General features: G+C 40.7%; 1 protein-coding gene across 4 annotated transcripts in view; it reads left to right on the top strand.

The window, feature by feature from the left end:
- LOC149319331 (phospholipid-transporting ATPase VA-like) overlaps nucleotides 1-26,906 on the top strand; it is a 170,229-nt gene that overhangs the window by 100,922 nt on the left and 42,401 nt on the right. For all 4 annotated transcript variants that reach the window (XR_016280173.1, XM_089511491.1, XM_089511490.1 and 1 more), the window contains 4 exons: nucleotides 2,479-2,612; nucleotides 5,419-5,671; nucleotides 17,587-17,804; nucleotides 25,468-25,662. Coding sequence is in view for 3 of the 4 variants with exons in the window: in XM_089511491.1 (XP_089367617.1) it covers nucleotides 2,479-2,612; nucleotides 5,419-5,671; nucleotides 17,587-17,804; nucleotides 25,468-25,662 (800 nt within the window). In the remaining variant the exon portion in view is untranslated. The remainder of the gene's footprint in view (nucleotides 1-2,478; nucleotides 2,613-5,418; nucleotides 5,672-17,586; nucleotides 17,805-25,467; nucleotides 25,663-26,906) is intronic.

Raw genomic sequence — 26,906 nt, 5'->3', positions numbered from 1 at the left:
CAAAATGATCTGAATAGACTAGAAAGCTGGGCCAAAGCTAATAAAATGAAATTCAACACAGAGAAATGTAAGGTACTGCACTTAGGGCAGAAAAATGAAATGCACAGATATAGGATGGGGGACACCTGGCAGAATGAAACTACATGTGAAAGGGATCTGGGAGTCCAAGTAGACCACAAGTTGAACATGAGTCAATAGTGCGATGCGGCAGCTAAAAAGGCCAATGCAATTTTAGGCTGCATCAATAAAAGTATAATGTCTAGATCAAGAGAAGTAATTGTATTCTGCTCTGGTCAGGCCCCACCTGGAATACTGTGTCCAGTTCTGGGCACCACAATTCAAAAAGGACATTGAGAAACTGGAGCGTGTCCAAAGGAGGGCGACTAAAATGGTGAAAGGTCTGGAAACCTCACCCTATGAGGAATGACTCAGGGAGCTGGGGATGTTTAGCCTGGAGAAGAGAAGGTTAAGAGGTGATATGATAGCCCTGTTTAAATATTTGAAAGGATGTCATATTGAGGAGGGAGCAAGCTTGTTTTCTGCTGCTCCAGAGAACAGGACCCGGAACAATGGATGCAAGCTACAGGAAAAGAGATTCCACCTCAACATTAGAGGAACTTCCTGACAGTAAGGGCTGTTTGACAGTGGAACACACTCCCTCGGAGTGTAGTGGAGTCTCCTTCCTTGGAGGTCTTTAAGCAGAGGCTAGATGGCCATCTATTGGGGATGCTTTGATTGGATTTCCTGCATGGCAGGGGGTTTGACTGGATGGCCCTTGAGGTCTCTTCCAACTCTATGATTCTGTGATTCTATGATTCAAAGCAATGATAAAAATCACACTAGTTGACTGTTTTCCAGTTTCAAAAACTTTACTGAGGGAGGTTTATTTTGTAGACAAAAAGTATTTCATACAAAATACATTGTTTTGTGCAATAGAGTGATGAAGCAAAAATACTCTATTTTGGCAAATAAAATCCCACATTTTTTCCACGTAAAATCTTTGCAAAAATGTTATCAAATTAAAATGCGAGAGACCATCTTAACAGGGAGAAAACATTTGAAATTTTTCATTCTCATATTTACATCTCTACCTTCACCTTTTAAAAAATGCAGGAATAGTATGAGTTCTATAACTTGCTAAGAAGTAAACCTTTGCAGCTCTTAAAAGACCTTTGGAGATCAGAGATGAATTTCCTTGAAATCCTCAAATTCTTCTCTGGCTCAGATTTAAATTTGAACCTAAGAAGAATTCTTTTTGTCTTTCGCTCTCTCTTTCTCACTTCTCTCTTCCTTTCTCCCTCCTCTTGTCTCTCAAGATGCATCTATACTGTAAAAATAATGCAATTTGACATCACTTTAACTGCTGTGGCTCCATCCTACAGAATCCTGGCTCCATCCCACAGAATCCTGGCAGAGAAGGCTAAAGATCTTGTAAAACTACAAATTCCAGGAGTCCATAGGATGGAGCTACAGAATCCAACTACATTATTTTTACAGTGTAGATGCTCCCTCACATACAGCTGAATGCATGCCCTAACTGCATGCTCTCATTCCTCCAGTATACACAGTAGCATCAGCCATTTCCCATATCCAAACAAATGTGTACCCTTTCAGTCAGTATAAACAGTAGAAATAAAAACAGCAGCAGTAACATATAAGGAGAAGTTCTGCGTGAGATTTTTTCCTACTGACTTCCTTTTTTTCTCCTGACACTTGAGGTAATATTTTTCCCAAGTGTTCTCCAGTGGTCCACTGAACTTGGTGTCTGGAATGAGCCACTAGGCATCCTAGCTAGAGGGTCCTGGGAGTTGTAGTTCAAAAGTGTTCCTCCACATCTATGTTTGAAATAGTCAGACACTTAACTAAGCTGTATAGGATAGGTAGCTGGAAAGTAGTTCCAACACAGGGAAGGGTAGTTGTGCATTTGTATATAGGGTTCCTTGTTTCATGAAAAGTATTGTTCTTCTATAGTTGGACTTTTCTGGATATGGAACAGTTTCATGTTGTTTAAATTAACTGTTTGTTTGTTATATTTTGTTATATTTTTATCCCAACTTTCCATGAATGAGCATTTTATCCTTGCAGCAATATTGTAAGATAAGTCAGGCTGAGAAAGCATGACTAGCTCAAAGTCACTAGCTGCATGGGGACTGGAACCCAGATTTTCCAGGTTCCTTTTTCTAACCACTGCATCAACTATTTCTATCCACAGACCATACCAGGTGAGGGCGGAGGGAGAGCTTTGCCCTAATTCTGAGGGTCTTAAACCTAATTCTGAGGATCTTAAATGCACTGTGATTTTATTTATCCTGTTCTGAAAAGCTTTTTAAAGAGAGAAATGCTTCCCATTAATAGTACAAAAGTGCAAGAAAGAGTGCAGCCGTATTGTCTCCGAAGGGAGAAGTATATAAGTGAATCATGTTGACTTTTCCACTTGATGTTTAGTTTGTATTTCCATCTCTCCCACCTGTTTTGCAGGTCACGGAATCTGGGTCTGGCAATATGATGACAAAAGAAAACCTGTCTTTGATGTCCCAGGTCGCAATGGAAAATATTGGTCTCCAGTTCAAGCTGCAGTTTATTTATTTTTGACAATGATTATAGTTTATCAGGTAGCTCTGCAGCATATTGAGACAGCTGACTGTTGCTTTTGCAAATACATTTGTGTTAACCCGGTGCTAAAAAAATAAAAAATAAATCAGCCATCTAACCAAATAAGACTGCAATCAGTTGCACTCTCATTTAGGAGTAAGTCTCATTGAACTTAGAGAATTTCTTTTGAGTATATCTGTATATGATTCCACTATTTAAAAAAAAACAGATATAGCTGTAGGGCTGACCACTTTTTTGATTGAAGATATTAATTAATTAATAATTAAGATATTAATTAATATTAATTAATTAATCAATACCCTGCCTTTCTCCTGGCACGGGATCAAAAGCAACTTAACAATAATTTAAAATAAAGTTAAGCTAAAATCTTAGTTTGCAAAAACTGAAAAGCAATTAAAGAATTCTCTCTTTAAAGATATATGGTTAAAAACAGTTAAAAACACATCTAAAACATAATTGAATGACAAAAGATAAAAGCAAAATATATCATTCTCGAAACACCCTTGTGTCACTGCTTTAAGAATCAGAAGCCTTCCTAAATCAAAAGGTCTTTACCTAATGGTAGAAAGATAGCAGAGAGGTTACCAAGTGAACCTCTTGTGGGAGAAGATACCACAGCCTGGGAGCAGCTACTGAGAAGTCTCTCTCCCATGTCTTTTCCAGAGAGGCCTGAAATGGTGGTGGTGACACTAAGGGACAGCCCTCTGCCAAAGAACTTAAAACTCAAACTGGCTCATATGGACTTTTAGACAGTCTGAGCCCAAGCCACATAAGATTTATAGTACTTTGAATGACCAGCACTTTGAATTCTGTTCAAAAACAGACTAGTAGCAAGTGAAGTCATTTCAACAAGGGAGTTATATGTTACTTGTAACCAGTCCCAGTCAGTAGTCTGGCCCCAACTTTTTGGACCCTCTGACATTCCAAAGGAATGTTAGATATCACAGCTGTATAACCAACTAATAAAATTGCTGGGTTTTTAAAATTTATTTGAAACATTACTAACACCAAAACACACTTTCCATGACAGTCCCCTGAATAACAGGCAATAAAAACAACAGAACCTATCCATACCACATAATATATGTTGGTGTTTCATTTTAAAACTTAATGATTTACTGAAATATATTTCAATATGATAAAAAAAAATCCATTTTAAAGGCGGTGTCTTTGGTCAAGAAATTCTGCCTTTCATGGATTCTTTGCCATAAAGTATGGATTCAAGGCTAAATTTTACTTTTGCGTTGGGAGATCCCCATTCCACTTTTAGACATCATACTGTGTCATACTACAGGTGGAGGCAGAGCCAGGTCCTCCCATGATCAGGTACATGGCTGACTGCCCAGCAGGCCACACCACACCCAAATTTCTTCCATTGTCCCTTCTAGGAGAACTTTACTCATACACTTGGTTCTCATTTAGGGGTTACAAAAGTTACTTTTAAATAATTCAGTCAGCATGGCCAGTGGCATTGACCAGAAGGTGAGAGGCTATCTTTGTCAATGCTCATTCAGTCCCATGAATATTTAGAAGGCCAAGTAGTTTCTGAGGGGTTCTGTTTTGGCACAGAGGCTGTCCAGGGTTTGTTTGTTTTTTAGGACCAAAAAGCATTGTCTTATTGTCTTGGGCTTTTTAGGGCTAGTTTGCTAATAGCAAGAAATATTTGGCGTTGAATTATTTAAAGCTAGAAGGAGCATCAGCTGCCACTCACTCATTTCTAAGTGCTTTACCTCCCATTACTTTCTTCCATGCCCTGTCCCAAGCTGGAAAAACTCTCACCCATGACAGGTCAATGAATATATTCCACGGCGTTAGTTTGTGATGCTCCCTTCATTTAATCTGAATGTGCTCTGTAGCTCACTTGCATGCCAAGACCTGAAACACATGGGCAAAATGACATGACACACATCCTGAACATGGCCTGAAGCTGTGCCGAGGCTGCATCGTTTGCAAAGAACCGGGCCAAGAAGGATAGAATCCTCCCCTTCCAGGACCATGTCAGTGGCCTGCATTGGGACTGGGCACATGCAGTTGCCATGGTCCCAGCGCAAATGGCACCAGCACAGTCTCCTCTGGTATATTTGTCCTTTCTGTTGTGGGCCCTAGACACCTCCTCAGGTAGTATATTACTGAGAATTCTATACAATGAAAAATAAAAATTTATTCAGGTGAAAATTATTCTGCTGTGAATAAAGTCTTCTGTGTGGCCTTAGAAGTTTCATGAAAATGGATAAAAAGGATATAATGGAAAATATCTTAGCAGACTCTGTGCAAAGCAAATGCAAAAAAGGTTCATTTGCACCAATACTACTGTTGAAACAACTGTTTTCTGCAGTCTTCCCTTGACACAACTCTTGACAGAGACCTACTTTATAACTCTATTATACATACTTAGAACACTATTAATTTGTTTGTTTTCTCTTTGGCAAAAGCTTCTATGCAAGCACAGTTCTGACTGCACTCTCTGTTCTCTCTTCCACTCCCTTTTCCTTCTTCTTTTCCTAGCTTCTTTCAAGCTCATTATCCTGAAAACATTTGCTTCTCTCCAAGCTTTGATAATAAGACCACACGTCTAATTCTGGATATCAACCCTACAGCTGCTCCATAGGCTTTCCTAATGTGTCACAGTAAACATTTGCAGATATTCTTATAACTTAACATTGACTTTAAATCAGACTATATAAAATTCTAAAAAGGTACAGTAGAATGTTGCAGTTTTCATCACAAGTTAAATAAGTCATGCGTATTTTTATACCACCTTTTCTGTTTTTCCATTAATGACTCCTGTGTTTTCATTCATTTCAGGTTCTCATTCCAATTTCTTTGTACGTCTCCATTGAAATTGTTAAAATATGCCAAGTATTCTTTATTCATCAAGATAAAGATTTATATGATGAAGAAACAGACCTTCAGCTACAATGTCGAGCTCTCAATATCACTGAAGATTTAGGACAGATTCAGTATATATTTTCAGACAAGACTGGGACTCTTACCGAGAATAAAATGGTTTTTCGGCGGTGCACTGTTTCTGGCATAGAGTATTCCCATGATGCTAATGGTAGGTATAATGTATGTATGTATGTATGTATGTGCCTTCAAGTCAGCTGTCAGTTTATGGCAACCTTATGAATTTCATAGGGTTTTCTTAGGCAAGAAAGATATAAAAGTGGTTATACCAGTTCCCTCCTCTGAAATATAGCCTATAGTGCCTGGTAGTCATTGGCAGTCTGCCATCCCAGTACTAATATGTAGAGAGATCTTGTAGCAACTTTGAGACTAAGAGCTCATAAAGGCTGGCCTAGGGGCGGGGGCGGGGCATGGCATCAACATGATGCACACCCCAACTCCTCCCCCAGAGCAGCATGACGCCACATGCCATTCCATATGGTGTGCAGCATCACAGCACTCTGGCACTGCATCCACACGTCACAGCCCCAGAGGAGCACATTAAAGTGGCTGAGCTGCAGCTATTTTACCCTCTTCAGGGTGCAAAAAGAACCACTTTTTGCAGATCTTTATATGCCCTGGAAAGGCCAGATAGGGGTTGCGACATGCAGTTGCCATGGCCCTGAGCCAGTGCAGCTGAAGGCAGCTGCAGGCTGCACCTTAGGGGTGGTCTGCACACCCCTAACTAAAAGAAAGAAAGTGGCAGTATGAGTTTTCGTAGACTTCAGTCTACTTCCTCAGATGCATTAATGTAATGCATCTGAGGAAGTAGACTGAAGTCTACGAAAGCTCATGCTGCCAGTTTCTTTCTTTCAGTTAGTCTTGAAGATACTACAAGATATCTCTACGTACGGATTCTACAAACTAACATGGCTATACCTTTGAATTCTATCCCAGTACTAGACAGGGCTGAACTTCTACATTTAATTTAGTGTACATAACATTAGTCTCATCTGAAAAACTAAATTTATGTTTTTTGATGCATAAACAACCTGAAAAGATTTATCTATGTAACATGATTGTGAAAAATATTATCCACTGTTTTATTTCTGGTCACTCTAGGACAGTCTGATAACAAAGTTCAGGCTCTAATCTGAAATCACTTTCACAATGTCAGCTGGAAGGACTGGCAACTACCACTAGTTAGCATATAATCATTTATATGCCATGGCACAGTGGTAGAGCACATTCTGCATGTAGAAGGCATCAGGTTCAGTCTTTGCATCTCTAGATTGTACGATCTTTGGCAACAGGGCTGTGAAAGGGCTGAGGTATTGGAGACCTTGAGAAGAGAGTATACAGTGCTGGGTACGAACAATTAATGGACTGACTCAGTGTAAGGTAGCAACGTTATTCATATATTTAGAAACGTTGACATCTATGTGTTTTTGTCTGGATAATCTAAGAATAATCTGTGTTGATAAGTAATTTGGATCCCTGTACTACAGCAGTGAGGAGCATGACACTCTAGATGTTGTTAGACTGTAGCTCTCATGCTCTCTTAACCATTGGGCATGCCTGTTACAGGGAGCCAGTGTGTTGCAGTGGTCTGAGCATGGGACTGCAACTCTGGAAATCAGAATATGATTCCTCACTTGGCCCACTGGGTGACCCACCAGGTGACCTTGAGTGAGTCACACACTCTCAGCCCCAGAAAATCCCATGATATGTTCACCTTAGGATCACCATAAGTCAAAGTCAGAAATAACTTAACGGTATACAACAAATCAACATGCCTCCTTGAGCTTCTAGGAATTGCAGTCCAACAAAAAGTGGAGGACCACATTGTACCATATGTCGCTGTTCAGTCATCCTTTACCCAGCCCACATGTTGGAGTTGAGTGCATCTGTTGTTTGTATTCTGTTTTAGCTGTGTCTTAGCTTTGTGGCCCCTGGGTTAAGATTTAGCTGAATTTTTGCCTCTTTTTCCTGGCTGCTTCCTCCACTGTCACAACTGGGGACTTCTTACAAAGTTGCCAGACTTGTGGCCAGCCTTTTTTTTTTCTTTCTAATTTTACTTTATTTCACACAAAACACAACATAAGTACTAGAGAAGGATATTTGCACAAAGCATTCATTGTGGGTTTAGGGCTTTTCCCCATAACGTCCATGTTGTCCAATAAAAATTTAAAACTATAGACCAACACTGGAGTAAAGATGTCAGAACAGGCTAACAATATCACTTCCTTAGTCCTTTCATTGATAGAACAAAATGAAAAACAAAATAAAATATTAAATTCTCTTGCAACTTGCCCCTCCACATTTACCTTTCACATTTTACAACGAGATGAATTATCAGTGAAATTGCTATGTGAGATTACATTTTTTCACAGCATCTTTCCAGTCAGTTTCGAGATATACAGCCCAGTCTTATGTCTAGTTAACTATAAACCATTTCAATAACATTGTTGTGTGTCTTCGAGTGAACTCTGTCATATTGTTTGCTTGTGAGGTTTGTTTAGAGGAGGTTTGCCATTGCCTTCCTCTCAGGCTGAGAGAGAGAGAGACTTGTCCAAGGTCATCCAATGAGTTTTAATGGCTGAGTGAGGATTTGATCCCTGGCTGCATGAACTCTACATTCCATTAACCTGAAAACATGTAACAACAACAAGACCCTATTGGGTCCTAAAGGTTTTTGTTTTTAATGTCCTCTATATGTTTCACAGTTGCCCAAGCCAAATTTATAACCTATTTTAAACATTGCATGAAGTCCTGTGGTGTTAGAGAGCTGGCAAAGAATTTTAGCAGCAGAACGTGTGAGGGTCCAGTGATTCAGGGCATTTGGAAATGTCAATGCAGAATATGCTTCAACATGTTTGCAGATAAGCAGCCAAATTGTAAATGGAGCAAAATGATTAAGTAACTGGAATTCAAAATGAACAATTTTATTGCCCTGTTAAAAACATCTTAGTACAGGTGACCCTACTTCTCTTATTCTTCACTGAACACTAATCAGGCAGACAGAACCGAGATTCCTGTTTCACAGGACACACATTGGCATTTCTCTCACACCCATAATCTGAATAATGCCATCTCTCTAAGCCAGTGCTTCTCAACCTTTGGGCCTCCAGATGTTTTGGATTTCAATTCCCAGAAGTCCTGGTCAGTATGCTCACTTTTCAGGAATTCTGGGAGTTGAAGTCTCAAAAATCTAGAGGACCATAGGTTGAGAACCACTGCTCTAAGCTGTAGCATCTCTGAATAACATGATATGAGTCATGTGAATGGGGAAGGTGGGGCTACAACAAGAAATGAAGGGATAGGAAATTTCCCTGCCATTAATTTCTTTAAGTGTAGAATCAGAGTTCAATTTAAAGCAACTTCCCTAACCCAACAGCTCTCCATTTGTCACATCATTTAGGATGCCTCTCCTCTCCTTTCCAGAGAAGATTTGGATAGGGGCTTATGTGGCATGAAGAATGGACAGGAAATGTGCTTTCCGTGAACTTCCTAAAGTACTTACTTTAGGATCCAAGCCACTGAGTTTTCAAACACACACACACACACCCCTATGGAGATACATAGATCCATATGCTGTTCAGTAGTCTTGTATGGAAAGGACTTTGGTCACCAGTGGTTCCTAAAGGTACATACCATTTTTGCTCTTAAGAAAGAGCCTTCTGTTTGAGGAAAGTCCAGAAACATCAGACGTCAAGAAGCAGAAATGTTGACACTGGCAACTGTCCCAACATAGCATCTTGTGGAATTTAAGGTTCATAGAAAAACATTTTTGGAAGTTTGAAGGAATAGATGGAGAGAACATAATGTCCCAAGTGCAGTACATTGGTGAATACTTAAAATCATTGTAAAGATCAGGCGACCTCTCATACTTCTAAATGCTATTAAATACTTGCCAAACATCAAAGGAGAATTTACATCTTAACCAAATGAAAGGATGAACTCAAAGGCCTGGTTCTCTTTTTTCTTCCCATTTGTTAGAAGTCAACATCTGTTTCTACCATCTAAATACCTACTTGATCCAAACATAAATAGGAGGTTTTTGTAGCATCCCTGGCTATAATACAGTCAGATTTATGTTCCAGATCTTATGTTCACAAATCAGTTCATGTTAACTATAGTTTGTATAAACCACATATAGCACAGCCAATAATTAAACAAACAGTAGCTACTCTATTCCTGGTTTGTCACAACAAGCTGTAATTTAAACAAGCTGGCATTCACAGGCTTACAAAAATGGATTTAAACTGTGATTTGTTAAATGATGGCTTGTTAACAAAGGCGATCTTTAACATTATATCACATAAGAGTTCCACAAGTCCCACCATAATTTGTGGGAACTAGCAGACATAATCTCTATCCCATCTTTTTATCCCATCTTACCAACTATCTTTACAATCCTAAGGAAACTCATGGCCCATTTCAAAGGTGTTGCCTATCAACATCTTGGCATTCCAGTGGGTTTCCAAAGCTACCAGATCCCAGACATCACTCTCCATGCTACTGTGACAGATATCAAGAAGATTAATGTGTAACTCTTAGCACATGGCAAGAGAGTGATGTGATTAGGACTTTCCCCCTCTAAAGGATCAATGTTGCTCTTAAGGGATTGTCAGTCCACAAAACTGCACTTAGTAGGGATGACCAAGCAATCACTACATTTCTTAAGAAGTGGCTCTGTTTTCTTAAATGATCCACCAATGACATCTTTCACATTGCTCAGCAACATGGGGGATGGTGGGGGGACTCAGGGAACACAGCAACTGTCATTCATGCATTATGTCTTCTAACTTGCCTTGAAAGGACTGTAAAATCTGTTTCTCTAGCTTCCCTCAAGGAAGACATCCAAATACCCATAGCTAGAATTCCATCTAACAGTGACCTGGCAATCTGTCTTTCCAGTTCATTGGAAAACAGATTTGGACATCATAGCGGTGACTTCTTTTTCCTCTTCACTTGTATTGGAATGCAACACATCATCAAAACAAACTAATTGGCTGTCAGTGAGTTTGGATTCCTGAAAAGGGACCACAGCTCACTGCCACCAAAGAAAATCCTCCAGCGATACAAATTTAGAAAGTTTTTTGAAAAGGGAGAAATATACCACTGCTCTTCTGAGAACATGTGATCAGTGCAAGGTCTTCAGTGGAACTCAAGTAATCACTATATACTACTTGGGGGCATCACCTATTTTGAGTTTGCCTAAATGTTGTACCTCTTAATGGTGCCATTAAGTCTGGCAACCATGAAAAGTATTATTGTTGCTGTGAGCACCCAAATGAGACACTTCCACACATGCTCTGTACTTGTTCCCCACACCACCAGTATAAGGAATCAACTCTGCTCAAGTAGAGAGGGATGACAAGCTTGTAAATAGTTTCTTTATATTAAAAATTATATACAGTGTGCTTATGCTGAAGCCACACAGTAAAAGGGAGAATGGTGTGCGCACAGCCGCACCACAAGCCCAAGCCCCATTATATCCAATGGGCTTGAGCATACATGCTTTTTGCCTTACGTGGGGGGTCTAGAACAGATCCTCCACGTAAGGTAAGAACCTACTGTATATGTTACCTATGGTATGCAAATGTTTGGATATACTAGTGATCAATCTAAAAGTAAAATATATTTCTGGTCCCTTTTAGTATGCTCTTTTTCTTTTGAAATATGTTTTAAGATTTAATCTATAACAGAAATTATATATGTGTGTCTGTGTGCACCCACGCACACATATTTCTGTTATTTTTTCTGCAGTTGCATTCTTTGGATTTGATATGTATTATTTATTGTTCCTTTGTTAAACTGTAGGTAAATATTATGTAGTTGGACCTTCAGCCTTACTTTTTAAGCTCTTGAACATTTTCTCACCTTTTCTCCCTAATTGCTCATGCCTCTATTTGATGTTGATGTTCTTCAGGATGCACCCCAGGTGTACAGTTAAAGAGGGGCAAAACTAAAATACTAGAAATTTTGGAAGTGAAGGAAATTTTCACTGATGGGGCAGAATTCACATGGGGAGAAATCCAGTCCCCCCTCTGAACTCCTTCCCTGGTGCTCTCCGGAAGTGTTATTTTAATATAACACTAATTTTATTGGTTAGGCAGCAGTGAATTCCAGGACCTGGTTATTCTACAGTCCTGACACTGACTTAGGTCATGTTGAGTCCTTTCTCCATTTTTGTCTGTTTGCTTTGGGGCTTTTTCTTCTTCTTCTTCAGTACCATGCATAATATATATTGGATGATATATAAGTATTTATACACAATTATACAAATACAGCATTTATTATTTGAAACCAAATGAGGTTCCAGGAAGAGGAAGCAGGAAAGGCTCAAATAGTATTTCAAGACCAAGGGACTAAAATGTGAAACACCAGACACCAGAAAGCTACAGAGCCATTCATAGTACAAAATCAAAACACATAGGTGAAAGGTGTATGCTAGGCCCTCTTCAAACCAGCAATATAGTTGCTAACAGTATGGACACATTACATAGGGTGGCATAATAGCAATCACCCCAGTTTCTCCCATGCTACTTATCTGTTGTTCTTCCTGTAGTGACATATCTCTTAATAGTAAGGATGTCAGATAAGATAGAGATTGGGGATGTACTTGCTAGGTTCACCTCTTCCGTTGGAGGACAGACCTCCCTATCAGAGAGCCTCTATTCATGCAGCTTTCTCTGATGATGTAAGTAAGCCACAAAACTGGATTTAAAAAATCATGCTTGGGTACAGCAGACTCCCTGTTGCAAATGTTTGTCATCCAGTGTATAGGACTTGCAGGAGGGGACAGAGTTAACTATGGTATGCTTGCTCTGCCCATCTTTGCATGACAAATAGGCCCTAATAGGGCTGATGTGGACTGAAGATGTAGGTCTGAATGGCAGTAAATGACCCCTAAGGAAGGAGGAAACCATGCTTTACACCAGTATCGTATAGTGGTTAGAATGATGAACAAAGATAGGAGTGTGTGAATTCCCTCTCAGCCACAAAGCTAACTGGGTAATTTTGGGCCAGTCATCCATTTCTCAGCCTAACCTAATTTCTAGGGTTATTGTGATTATAAAAATGTGACTAGGGTCATGAGCGCCAGCTATAATTTTTTACAGATCCCAGTTCAGTCTTTTCTGATGTTTCCTGAGTCACAGGTGGGCAGATGATAGATCCAAATCTACTTTGAAATTTCTACATGGTTTGACAATTCATGAGTCCCACAAAATGGTGCAGACACATACACACCTTGCTTCAAATTCTTTTGCTGATGAAAAGTTTAGAGTTGCCCAGTTTGGATTTTTGCGTGAAAGGAATGCAAGATCCATTCATTTGTGGTTCTGAAACCAGATTCCCAAACTCAGAATTCTTTAGCTGAGTTAGTGGAAATCTTTTACATCTATTGGATAGACTCTGCCTTGAAGTCTATCCACTCCTGAAAGACATAAGTGACTCACTGCCAATCCTAGAAAATTATTATTATCCTTTAAACACACTCTGGGGAAAAGCTTGCATTAGCTAACAGACAGTTCAGAAGCAAATGCACAGACCAAAGAACCAAAAGCTTCAACAAATCACACTCTTTAACACCATCCTTCTGCCACGGTCTAACAGCACTATTTAAATTATGACTATACTACTGAAGACTAAGGCCCTGTGCAGACCAGCCATTAAGGCCAGCCTGGGGACAGAGTCAGAGTGTGGCATCCATATGATGCACACCTTGACTCCACCCCTATGGTGCCATGATGACGTGCACTGCTCCACATGTCATGTGGCGTCACAGTGCTCCTCTGGCACTGCATCCACATGACGCAGCGCAAAAGGAACACCTTAACGTCTTTCAGGAAGCTGAGCCCCTTTTTGCGCCCTGGATAGGCCAGATCAGGGCTACGGCGTATGGTTGCTGTGGCCCTGATCCAGTGCTGCTGAAGGTGGCTGCAGGCCACCCTTTAGGGGTGGTCTGCACAGCCCCTAAGTCACATCCAACATAGTATGTCCACCAGTTGTGTTTTGACATCCACTTGCCCCTGAAAAGAATATGCAATTCTTGTTATGCTTCAACAGACAACACAAATACATTTTTAACCTGCACAATCCCCCTACTCTAGGGGATACTTCCAAGATTTCTCCTTCAGTAGATGTCTGAAACTATAGATATTACAGATATTAGCATACAATAGACCCAGGGCCTTTTTTGGATTATTCATTGGTGTGAGCTTAATCTGAATAAAGACCTTGGGTGGAAGTGGCATTGGCACTAGGCAAGAGATCTTTCCAGTACACAATCAGCTGAAGAGGCCTGTTGTGGCTCCTTCACTTTAAATTTCCCCTCATTGAAGACAATATTTTTGAAGCGTCAACATGGATCTTGCACTTCAGTGAAGTGTTCTGTTACAAGAGGGAGGCATGTTATTTATTTCCTGTAAGTAGTTTTATAGTCACTCTTACAACTGGTATGACAAACACCACCAATTTTTAAAAGCTCTTCCAGCCTAATTCAATTTAAACTCAATTTCAATTCAGAGGTCACTCCCCCCCCCCCCGCAACGAAAGGCCATAGGTAACTGTAACTGCAAAAAACAAAAACATAGATGGAGGTGGCAAACAATACAATGCAAAGCAATACAAAACAATACACTGGCATTATAGTAGGTGTCAAACATAAGCCTTTGATAAACTCAAAATGAAATCAGCACAAATGCTATCTGTAATCCCTTACAATTACATGGGTGCTTATAGAATCCAAATGCCTTTCTAAGAAGAATCTTTTTATTGCTCTGACCACTTGGTATGATAGTCCATAAATAGATAACTACCAGACATAAGCTATTTTGACCCTTAATGAGCTTTTCTATGAGCCTTTGTAGGGTATAGGGTTTTTTTAAAAACAAAAAATAATTATCCACAGTTATTTGGAGTGTAGTATTTATTGCACTCTGACCTACCCTTTCCTCTTTGATTGCTAATTTTAATGTAATATCCTGAGTGGAAAATGCTTGGCAAAGTTTCTAGCCTTTCTTTGGGGGTTTTTGCCTTTTGTTTGTTTATTTTTAATAATCTTTGCAGGCTCCTTTAGCATTTTCTTTTCTTAGTCTTTTCCAGACTGAGCTACAAATAATGTAGCTCACTTTAGGGAGTGGCTGAACTGCGAAAGGAGTATTCTAATGGGCTCCAGTGGATTTTATGAGCTATTTCAGAATGTAATAGCCTTGTCACATTGAGCCAGAAAATGAGGAAAGCCATGTACTGAATTAAATAACTAATTATTTTGGCTATATTAGTCATTAAAGGTTGATGTTCAATTAAGACTCATCTGTGTTATCTGGCAATACTCAAACTCCAGTCTGCACAACATAATAAAAAATAGGGATGACATGGGAAATATTTCAGAGTGCACTTAAATAAGAGGCCGGTCAGAACTGGTTCCTGCCTAGTAGAGAATGATGTGAAGGTGGCTGTTGACAATGTCTTCGTTCCTCAAACTACCAAGAATATTTAACTTGGAAACTGATTAAAGAGTTAGAGAATACCATCAGCAAATGTGGAAAGCTCTTCCAATCTGAACTTTGAATTCAATTTCAGAGAAGTTCTCAGGAGTCATATTTCAATGATGGGCAGGACCACAGGCAAAAACATTGGAGCAGAAATGCCAATGTATGATAGCTTAAAGATGTTAAGACATTTTTGTATTGGAGAATGGGGGCGGAACCTGTCTGATATTTGAGAAACCACTTCTGGGCAACCCCTAAGGGCTGGATTGCAGCCCCAAGAGGGCCAGATCCAGTCCCAGGCCCTTGGGCTCCCTACTCTTGTGCTAAGGTCTGTTGATGCAGTCAGACTTCCTTGGCTGATGTGGCTTGTTTCCCAGAAGTTCCCCGCTGGTGGTACACTAGCAGATCATCAGTCATCAGTGTCATTGAGTTTGGATCCTGAATGGGGCTCAGCTTCCTGAAAGACAACTGTAATTTGAACTGAAACCATGATAACTAGTGACAAAAGATGGATCAGCACTGGCATCATTAGCAGAGCCAAAGTCCCCAGACTAATGTAGAAGACTACTCCATTATACTGCATTAAAGAAACTGATTTTTACCGAGCACTTTACTTGACTCGGCACAAAGGGCCAACACAGACCACCACTTTATGCTACCCTGGACTTGAACTAGGGTTCAAATAGGGCTGAGCATGCACACACTCAAAGCCCTTCTGCTGGTGTCTGGGTGCCATCTTGGCATGTGCCTGTCTATATGGTGCGTGCCATGATGACGCAAGTGCAGCACAGTGCCCAAACGGCACTGGCCGGAAGGGGCATCATCATGGCGTGTGAGCAGCTTCTTTTAGGGAGTGGGTCAGTGCTGCAGTGTGTGGCTGCTGCAGCACAACCCGGGGCATACAGGGGTGGCATTTAGCCATCTGTCTGTACTGCCCCAAAGTCATAGGTTCACAGAGCCCAATATGCTGACTGCTGCTCAACCATTTTCTAGGTCTGTCAGGGGTCTGGCTTGCAGTTTCATATTCGTTTAAAGGCAGATGCTTGGAATTAAATCAAGGGCCTTATGAAGTAACACATACGCTCTGCTTCTATTTTATGTTCCTCTCTTCATTATGCATTACCAGAGGAAAGGGTCACCTCCTATACTTACAATTTGTCTTCCAAATGGTAAAATCTGCAGTGGGAATAGAGGCTGAAGAAGTTAATTTTGGAACTCCCAGGGTCTTCCATTGGCCATGCCAGCTGTGGGATTCTGGAAGCCACAATCCAAAAATTATCTTCCCTAAGTATGAGTGGAAATAGCATTTACAATAAGCCAGTGTTATTTTTAATGGCTTCAGTATATTAAGTTCATCTCCCATAATTACATTACCTTCATGTACTGTGTTAAGGATCATAGTATGAGGCATTTGAATGTAACATTTCAGTTCTTGACCCTCTTGGCAATTAATGCATTTATATGTGGTTTTTACTTTGAATGCTTAGTGAAATGCAGAACAGACGCCTGAAAGCCATGAGCTGTGATGATCAAATAACTTAATCTACATCTTTCATTTGCTGTCATTTAAACAGCGGTGGAGTAAGTAATCTAGAGATAACAGACAGGCACCTCAATCAAACCATTTTCCTGGTACAAGTTAATCAAGTGCCCATGCTGTTGCCTCAGCAACTTAGAGGGGTACGAGACACCCTGTCTCCCAAAAAAGGTGGTACCCTCCATATCGGCCGGGAAGCATTTGCTGAGAGTTCCAGACTCGAAATATGCCACAACAACGCGTAGAGTCTTTTCCATCTCGGCCCCTCAGCTCTGGAACTCGCTTCCCGGTGAGCTCCACTCGGCCACCTCCCTTGACCGGTTCAGGAAGGAGCTAAAAACCTTCCTGTTCCAACAAGCTTTCCCCAATTGTTCCTTTTGCAGCCTCCCTTCTTCCCCCTCACTGTTATTGTTGTTGTACATCCTAAGCTAGCTGGATATTGTTACATTGTTTGATTGTATTCGATGTTTTGCCATTTTAATGTATATTTGCTGTGTTATTGTGTTTTTATCTTGTAATGGCACTTTTTGTAACCCGCCTTGATCTGTGGAAAGGCGGGCTATAAATAAATATTTTATTATTTATTTATTTATATGTGTTAGACTGGATATCCTATCATGTCATACTGGCATGACTGCTGAGGACTCTGAAATTCTGATTTCAGAACAACTCTTGAGTCTAAGAATCATTTCAGCTTGGTTGTTGATTGTGTTAGCCATATTATCCAGTCCACTTTAACCTATTCACTATTCCTTCTATCTCACATTTTTATTTTCTAGTTTTCATTTCAAAGTTATAGTTGCAAGGTACACAAAATGCAGCAAGAAAGAAGTTACAAACAAGAACAGATACTGTTACAAACAATGATATAAAAGCATTTCAAAACTATCAGCAATAAATTCAAATTAGTATTCTGAATCTCCAAAACAGTTTGCATCAATTTTATCTAATTCTCTCTTCCTAAACTTTTTAGCATACAGAACAAAAAGAACCACTTGTTTGCCCTTCTCATATATATTAACATCTTTATTTTTGTTTCCTCAACAGCAAAACGTATAGCTATGTACCAGGAAGGTGATTCTGAGGATGAAGAAACTGCACCTAAGGCAGGGACATTGTCCCAGCGGGACAGTATTAGTAGTCACCAGAGCATTAAAGTCATCCACAGGAACCAGAGCACAAAATCTCATAGGCGTACAGGGAGCAGAGTGGAGGCTAAAAGGGCAAGCATTCTCTCAAAGCATACAGCTTTCAGCAGTCCGATGGTAAGTGTCTGAAGTACTGCCTTGTTACACTGGTCCCTTCCCACCGAATCAATGTTGTAATCTAGCCATATTTAATCATGTTTATAATTCTAAATTCCTCTGAGTTAACAATCCAGATATAGTACACAAGTCACATACAATAACCCATCATGAATCAATAAAGCTGCCTGGTTTTCTTGCCTTTGTGGTACTTAAAAGAGGAAGATGTCAGCCACCTGCACAGCCACAGTAAAGTGGGGAAGAGCCAGCTATATATCCTTCAAAGTTTAACTTTGCTGGGCGTGGGGTGGGGGAAACAGTTCAAATGCACTCTTGCATTCCTCTGTGAGGATTTTAGTTAGATATTGGGTGGGAAGACTGGGAGAAAAGTTGAATAGAAGCATTGATGGGTGAAGACTGGCAGATAGGTGAGCATGTGCAAAATTATTTTTAAAAAAGAAATTGCCCCTTAATTAAGGTGAAGGATAATTAGGAGGGCCTCTTAAGAGGTACAGTAGTGATTTTGGTGTAAAAGATAACTGCAGTTAACGTTCAGTAAGGTTAGCAGCCGTGGCATGGAGAGTGATCCCTGACAGCAGTAGCAACTGGTACCATCCATCCATCACTTTATTTATACCCAACTGGAATGTAATCGACCTCAATACATTGGAGAAGAGCCAGCTATATCCTTCGAAGTTTAATTTTGCTGGGCCTGTGGAGGGGGGAACAGTTCAAATGCACCCTTGAATTCCTCTGTGAGGATTTTAGGAGCCCTGGTGGTGCAGTGGTTAAATGCCTGTACTGCACCCACACACTCACAAACCGTAAGGTTGTGAGTTCAGTACCAGCAAAAGGGATCAAGCTCGACTCAGGCTTGCATCCTTTCGAGGTTGCTAAAATGAGTACCCAGATTGTTGGGGGCAATTAGCTTACACTTATTTTACGCTTAGGGAGTTCTTAAGTGCACTGATAAGCAGTAAAGAAATGTACTTGCCATTGCTATTGCTATTGCTTTCAGGTAGACACAAAAGTGACCAGAAAAGGAGACAAAGGGAGGGAGAGAGCATGATAAATCATGTTAAAGTAATCATAATAAAGAGAAAAGTAATGGGTGAAAAAACATCTTACATTTCAGGCAAAAAGGATACCTCCCAGAAATCCTAAGGTACTGAGGGCGGAAAAATGAAATGCACAGATATAGGATGGGTGACACCTGACTGAACGAGACTACATGTGAAAGGGATCTGGGAGTCCAAGTAGACCACAAATTGAACATGAGTCAACAGTGCGATGTGGCAGCCAACAAGGCTAGTGCGATTTTAGGCTGCATCAATATAGTGTCTAGATCAGGGGTAGACAACTTTTTTGAGCCGGGGCCGGGTTGCTGTCCCTCAGACAACTGGGGAGCCGAAGCCAAAAAATAAATAATTAAATAATTTTTAAAATGTTTAAATAAAAAATAAAAAAATAATTCCTACATACACTGCACACATCATATTTTGAAGGAAAAAACAAAATGGGAACATATACAATATTTAAATTGAAGAACAATTTCCTGGCCTCTGTGGAGGCGTTGGCCTTCAGACGCCGGGAAGGAGGGAGGAGGCCACCCAAGATCGCAGCGATGTCGTGATCGCAGGCGGGCCCCCCCCCCCCCCGCCCTTTCCAGGCCTCTATGGAGGCTTGGGCCTTCACAGAGGCCGGGAAGGAGGGAGGAGGACGCCCACGGTCGCAGCGATTGCCACAATCGTGGGCGGGCCCCGTGCCCTTTCCCGGCCTCTGTGGAGGCTTGGGCCTTGACAGAGGCTGAGAAGGTGGGAGGAGGCTGCCTTTTGCAGGTGGCAATCGGCGGCAGGACCGGGCTGGGGCCAGTCCCTAGGCCTCGGCGGGCCGTATGCGGCCCGCAGGCCATAGGTTGCCAACCCCTGGTCTAGATCAAGAGAAGTAATAGTGCCACTCTATTCTGCTCTGGTCAGGCCCCACCTGGAATATTGTGTCCAGTTTTGGGCACCACAATTTAAAAAGGATGTTGAGAAACTGGAGCGTGTCCAAAAGAGGGCGACCAAAATGGTGAAGGTTCTGGAAACTATGCCCTATGAGGAACGACTTAGGGAGCTGGGGATGTTTAGCCTGGAGAAGAGCAGGTTAAGGGGTGATATGATAGCCCTGTTTAAATACTTGAAGGGATGTCATATTGAGGAGGGAGTTAGCTTGTTTTCTGCTGCTCCAGAGACTAGGGGATGCTTTGATTTAGATTTCCTGCATGGCAGGGGGTTGGACTGGATGGCCGTTGTGGTCTCTTCCAACTCTATGATTTTATGATTCTATTATCCTTATTGCTTCCATGGAATGCATCTGTCTCTCTCCTGCTTAAATTAATAAAATTCCAAAGAACCCAACTTCCACAAGATTTTGAATTGTTATGCTGTCCTTCCTGTTGCTTTTATGTTTGGAGCTGTAATATCTCAAGAGTTTCAGCATCTGAGGTGCTCCTGGATTCTAAACATCTCAATGCTTTTCAGTAACAGATGTGTATACATTTCCCACTATTTATTTATTTCATTTATATCCCACCTTTCTCCCCAGAGGGACCCAAGACGGCTCACAGATAAAACCTTTAAAACTGTTATAAAACCCAAACAATAAAAATGTCTGTATATAAAATCACATAAAATATACACAATATAAAATATATGCAAGTTAAAGTATGTTATTTATTTGTAGAATTTTTGTATGCTTGATATAATAAAATGTCTAAACAGTGACATCAAAACATGTAGAATTCAGTATAAAAGGCAATGTAAAATAGCTGAAATGAAATATAAAAAGATAATATAAACTAAAAACAGTTTTAAATAATGAATTAAAATGAATTAGAAGAGGTGATGTTCAGTAGCATATGAATAAAGCATCATGTCTTAGGCACTGTAAATGTAATACAGTCGGCCCTCATATCCATGGAGAAACCATTCTGGAACACACACACACCCGTGGATACCAAAAGTCCCCTTGTCCTTAATGTCAAAGCAGCCATGCCGCTATTAGAAACAATGGGGTTGAAATCCTCCTCCCTCCTTCCTTTCATTCTCTCTCCTTCCCGCCCTCCCTCCCCCTCCTTCCTTCCTCTCCAAGGCTTTTACCCCAAGCTTGGCTTCATTAGTGAAACCTAGAACCCCATTGGCCAGAGGGAGCCAGTGCCAACACCTGGAAGAGAATCGGGAGGACTTCAGTTGCATTGCCCCTAATGGTGGTACGGCTGCATGTGTGCACCACTATTGGGGACAACGCGGACTTGCCGTCCACAGATGCTCAAATCTGTGGGTTGGCAAGTCCGCGGATACCGAGGTCCCACTGTACTGGAGTCCTGTAGATAGCAATAGCAAGGACATTTCTATACCGCTTATCAGTGCACTTAAGCACTCCCTAAGGAGTTTACAAAGTGTAAGATAATTGCCCCCAGCAATCTGGGTACTAATTTTAGCGACCTCAGAAGGATGCAAGCCTGAGTCGAGCTTGAGCCCTTGGTTGGTATTGAATTTGTAACCTTGCTGTTTGTGAGTGAGTGGCTGCAGTACAAGGATGAAACAAGAGGAGGAAAGCAACAGACAAGGTTCCACGATCAGTTTTTCTGCTTGTGCTGAAAACCTAGACCCTATATTTGTTTCTCTAGATTGAGGAAAATATATTTAAAAACAACCTATGTTTCTCTGGTTCAGTGAATATCTCACATATCTCCCTCCTTGTGTAACACAGGAACATTCCTATGAACACACATAAACACACTTGTCAGGAGGCCAACTTAAAACACTTGGTGTCAAATAGAACCTGGGATGCTTATAGGAAACTCATAAATTTAAGTGGATAAATTGAATAAACATACTTTGATATTATTTAAGAGCTTAGTGCTAAGAACTGGAATGTTAATTGCTGCCAAATGATTGCAAATTAGAATGACTGGATGCAATTCAGAATGTAGCAAACTATATCAAACCAAGTCAAAATTGTTTAAGAGAAAATTTCTATTTGGTGAGGAGCCCTTGTTAATAGCCCCAATAGCCTCGTTTGCCTCTCATTGAACTTTTATATGAAAGTCCATCCTGAAAGAGATACCTAGTCATTCAGGCCTACAGAGAACGCATCCCAGTGTGATTCAGCAAGGAAGTACTAAGGGCACTAGGCAGAAAGGTGGGGCAGTAGTGGTGGGGCAGAGAGAAATCTTTCCCCCAAAGATCCTGGTGTCCTGGCAGGTTCGTATGGGGAAATATGGCTCTTCAAATAATCTGAACCTAAGACATATAGGACTTAATAGGTCAAACCAGCACTATGAATTATGCCTGGTGATGAACCAGTAACCACTGAAACTGTTTCAGCAAGGGAATTATATGCTTTCTATAACTGGTCCCAGTCAACATTCTGGCCTCAACATTCTGGATCAGCTGAAGTTCTTGAACAGTTTCCAAAGGCAGCCCCATGAAGAGTGCATTATAGCAGTCCAAATGGGATGTAATCAAACCATATGTCACTGTAGCCAAATCTGATGCCTCAGGAAAGGGGTGCAGCTGGCACAGTAGTTTTAATTGTGTGAGTGAACTCCTGGTCGGTGCTGAAACCTGGGCTTCCAGGCTCAGAGTTGAATCTAGGAGCATACCCAAGTTGCAAGCCTGAGATTTGAAGAGGAATATGACCCGTTCAGCACAGGCAAAGTCCCTATTCCCTGATCTGCCTTATAGCTGACCAGGAGCACCCGTCTTGTCTGGATTAAGTTTCAATTTGCTTACCCCCATCCAGTCCATTACTAACATCAGACATTGGTTCAGTACAGAGGCAGCTTCCTTGGAATCAGATGGCAAGGCAAGATAGAGTTGAGTGTCCACATACTGGTGACACCACACCCTGAAACTCCAGATAACCTCTCCCAGTGGTTTCATGTAGATTTAATTAACATGGAAGACAGAACAGAATCCTGAGGGACCCTGCAGGCCAATGGCCAGGGACTCCAACAGGAGCCCTCCAGCACCACCTTCTGAGTTCGCCCCTCCAAGAAAGACTAGAACCACTGCATAACAGTGCCCCTAGGTCCTACCTCAGAGAGGCAGCCCAGAAGGATGCTATGGTCAATCGTATTGAAAGCCACCAAGAGATCCAGCAGGGCCAACAGGGACACACTCTCCCTGTCCAGTTCCCTGCATAGGTCATTCACCATGGTAACCAAAGCTGACTCTATCCTATAGCCAGGTCTGGAGCCAGATTGAAATAGAACTAGATAATCCATCTCATCCAGAAACCCCTGGAGCTGGGAGGCCACCATTCATTCCAGAGCATTGCCCAAGAATGCAATGTTAGAAACTGGCCGATAGTTACCCAGAATGGTGGGATCCAGGGCCTCACCACAGCCTAAATTTTATGGCCTTGTTGGGTCCAGTGGTCTGCTTTTTCCTCCCTACGGAAATTTCCACCTCAGGTTCTGAAGAATCTGCCCACTAAGTGAAAATCTATAAAAGTGAAAAGGTATAAGATAGAGGAGGTTGCTCTTTGTTTTCAGTCTTGGGTGAAACCAGGGACTCTATCACATGGGAGGCAAGCATCATGAAAACGTGATTAAAATGTGGTAATAGCGCAGTCAGGGGGGAGCTTAACACCCCCTGCACAGGTATCCCATTTGTGTCCCGTGCGTAAACTGTAATGGATGCTTCATTGGGTAATAACGGAAACACCTGTTATTATCCAAAGACACATCCATTACAGTTTACGCACGGAACATGAACGGGAGAAGCGTGCAGGGGTGTGATAATCTTGCCCCCGATTGTGCTATTACTACATTTTAATCACATTTCTATGATGCTTGCCTCCTCCGTGTGATAGCATCCCAGGAGACTTGATTTCATAGACTCCTCAGAATTGCTGAGAGCAATCCTAGTCCATCTTCTCTACGATTTTCCTTCTGTTCTGGACTCCTGGCATCTGCATTGGTAATATATGGTCCCATCCTTCGTTAACTCTTGTTATGTGTGCCTTTGTTGCAACCACTTTGCTGTATCAATAAAACTATATTTGGACTTTTGCATTCTGTAGTTCTAGTTTCTCGAAATGGATAGACATAGGGAAAAGATACCTGCTTTTTAAAGTTACCAAAAAGCATTCTCACTGCTCCCTTGAGCAAAATTAATTTCCCAATTAAATTCATTTGTGAGTGCCCTCTCATGACCCCCCAAAATTTGGGTAACACCCTCTTATACACTATTGGCCACTTCATCTTAGATTAACTAGGTTAGAAGTTTTTGTGTTGCGATATTGATGTTATTTATATTCATCATATTGCTATATTTTTACTTTGAAAAATATCCCTTAGACATTTTTAAGAGACTTGCTTTCATTTTATTTTTCATTATATAAATCTAAAGCAGTCCTTTGTTTTTTTAAGGAATTTAAATGTCAAGTGTTTTTCTAAAAGTGGCTTTACAAGACATTGACACAAACCCCATTCATCACTGGCTAGAAACCATCTTGACATAACTCTACATCATTTCCTAACTCAGATGGTGAAATTACATGGCCCTCCAGTTTTTGGATTGCTTTTCTCAGCACCTACAGTCAACATTGCTAATAGGAATAGGAATGCTGAAAGTTGCAGTTCACCAACATCTGGAGGTCACATGATCCCCATCCCTCTCCTGACCTGTTGCTGACATTCAGAACACTTTTTCAAAAAATTAAAAGGACTGAAAACAGAAGAAAGCTTAAAATAAGCAAAGCTGAGAAAATGTGCCTCATCACTATTTGCCACCTTGAAAATCCACCACCATTACCACAATGAAGATTTTCATGCCTGGCATAAATGTTGCTCCAACATGGCTCAATCGTCCTGATAAGGTGGAGGAAGTGCGGGTGTCTGAATGCCTGGTGCGCTTCCTCAATCATCCTGCAGTCATCCTTGAATTGTCTCAAGGGGAGCGGATTTCCTATGAACGCAAGCTTTGTGTTTCTAAAAATCCACTCCCCAGGAGCAATTCAGGGACGCAAAGAAGGGAGCGACGATTCCCTGATGATTGGGGAAGCATGCCAAGCATTCAGACATGCGTGCTTCTTCCACCTTTTGAGGACAGTTGAGCCACGTTGGAGCAACATTTATGCCAGGTATGAAAATCTTTTCTGTGACATGATACAGTACTGTAATTATTTTTGTTTCAGATGGGTCCAAAGAATCTCCAATACAACCTCACTAAAATAAACTTCTGAATGCATGAGTACTGCAATTTGTTTTGGAGAAGTGAACGTATAGTCTATATGCATAATACCAATTGTCACAGCCAAATATATGTCTAAACATGATTGGCACCTAGCATTGTCAATTTTTGTTTTCAAATTGTTCTTAGGTTTCAGCATTAACCATTCCAAGATGTGTAGGAGTTATCATCATGATCTTGCTTAGAAGTTATTGCCAGACAAGGAGACATAATCCTACCCATCCTGCCTATTACAAAATGGTATTTGTGAGCACAAGACTTGGATTATCATGTTCTTTGTAGTGAAACAAAGTGGGTTAACTCAAAAATAGAGATGGGATTATCAAAGATATGCTTGATAGAGCACATCTACAGAACAAGCTCAGGCTAGAGACTCTGAAAGAGAATGTAGAAATGCACTGACCTGGAAGTGATTCACTTTGCCTGTCTTTCAATTCTAGGAAAAAGATATCACACCTGATCCAAATTTGCTACGGAAAGTAAATGAATGTGCCAGCTACCTCGAGATCATGAGGACCCATGACCAACCATTATCCCAGCTGTCCCCTGAACTTTCAGACATCTTTGACTTTTTCATAGCTTTGACAATCTGCAATACAGTGGTAGTGACATCTCCAAATCAGCCACGACAAAAGGTAGGTTAGATGAAAAATTCATATAAAGTTAATCCTTCATTTGACTGGATTTTGGAAAGAGTTTCATGCAACCTGCCCCAGTGCCCGTTTTACCTGAGAATTAAGAAAATAGTTCCATGGTTTAATTCCCAACTGTAAGTGTGCATCCCAATTCTTTGGATGTTTTCCTGAGCATTTTAGTCAGTTAGGTCTACATGTTCTCTGGATCTTCCTGCCAAATAATGTTTATCTGATATTTAGCTGAAGAGCTGTATTCAGAATATTCCAGTCATAGGAAGGTACCTCAAAGGCAGTGTAGTTTAATCTCTCAGTATGCCTGTTAGGTGATTATCCAACATCTGCTATCTCTAATGAATCAACCCCATCAAATTCTAAGGTAGTCTGTTTCCCTGTAGAACAGATTGTACCATCAGACAGTGGTGTCACTAAGGATGGTGTCACCCAGTGCAGTAACTCGTGGTGTCGCCCTCCCATTGACCACCTCCTATTTCACACCATACAGAATCCTTAGCAATGATTTTTTGCACTAATCTTACTCATAAATTGTAATTCCCATATAGCACTGAGTGTAATGCTAATAGTTGTGACATAAACAACTAACAAAATTAAAATTATACCTTTAAATTACAACATCATATGTACAACCTAAATGTATTTACATATGCATAGTAAAGGTTTGGTTAAAATGTGATGTTTATTAAAAAAACATTTAAAAAGAATTGTAAAAATTTTAAAATTAAAAAAAATAAATTTAAAAATTTGAAATTTGAATTTTATAAAATTCTGAGGCCTTTCCTTTCTCCTCCTTAACCCCTCTCCCACCATCTGTTAAAGCATTTTAAAGGGAAGCAGATGAATGCCACAGCCCATTTCTGCCAAAAAGTAAATGTTTGAGGAGCAGTGGTGTCACCCTCCCTAGGGTGTCACCTGGTGCGGTCTCAACCTTGCGTGCCTCCCTAGTGACACCACTGCCATCAGAATGTTCTTCCCAAAATTAATTCTTAATCCTTTTTCCCCCTTCTAATTCCTATCATTTGGTTTAGGTCTTGCCCTGTGGAATTATGGAAAGCAAATGTGAATAGCACCTATAGAAAATGTGTGCTTGTCTATTAGATTCCTATCTTGCCTTAGTCATCCAAATTGGGACTCGAGCCAGTTAACCAATAAAATAAATGAAACATATATAGGTGAAAAATAACAACTTTATACTTGGTTAAAGACAAATCAGTTCAAAAAATGGGTAG

The sequence above is a fragment of the Sceloporus occidentalis genome, unplaced genomic scaffold (assembly GCF_023333645.1).
Source record: "Sceloporus occidentalis isolate IW3139 unplaced genomic scaffold, rSceOcc1.0.p SCAF_2, whole genome shotgun sequence".
NCBI classification, from domain to species: Eukaryota; Metazoa; Chordata; class Lepidosauria; order Squamata; family Phrynosomatidae; genus Sceloporus; species Sceloporus occidentalis.
Note: the sequence above shows the minus strand (reverse complement) of the source record. Positions and strands in the feature narration are given on the sequence as shown.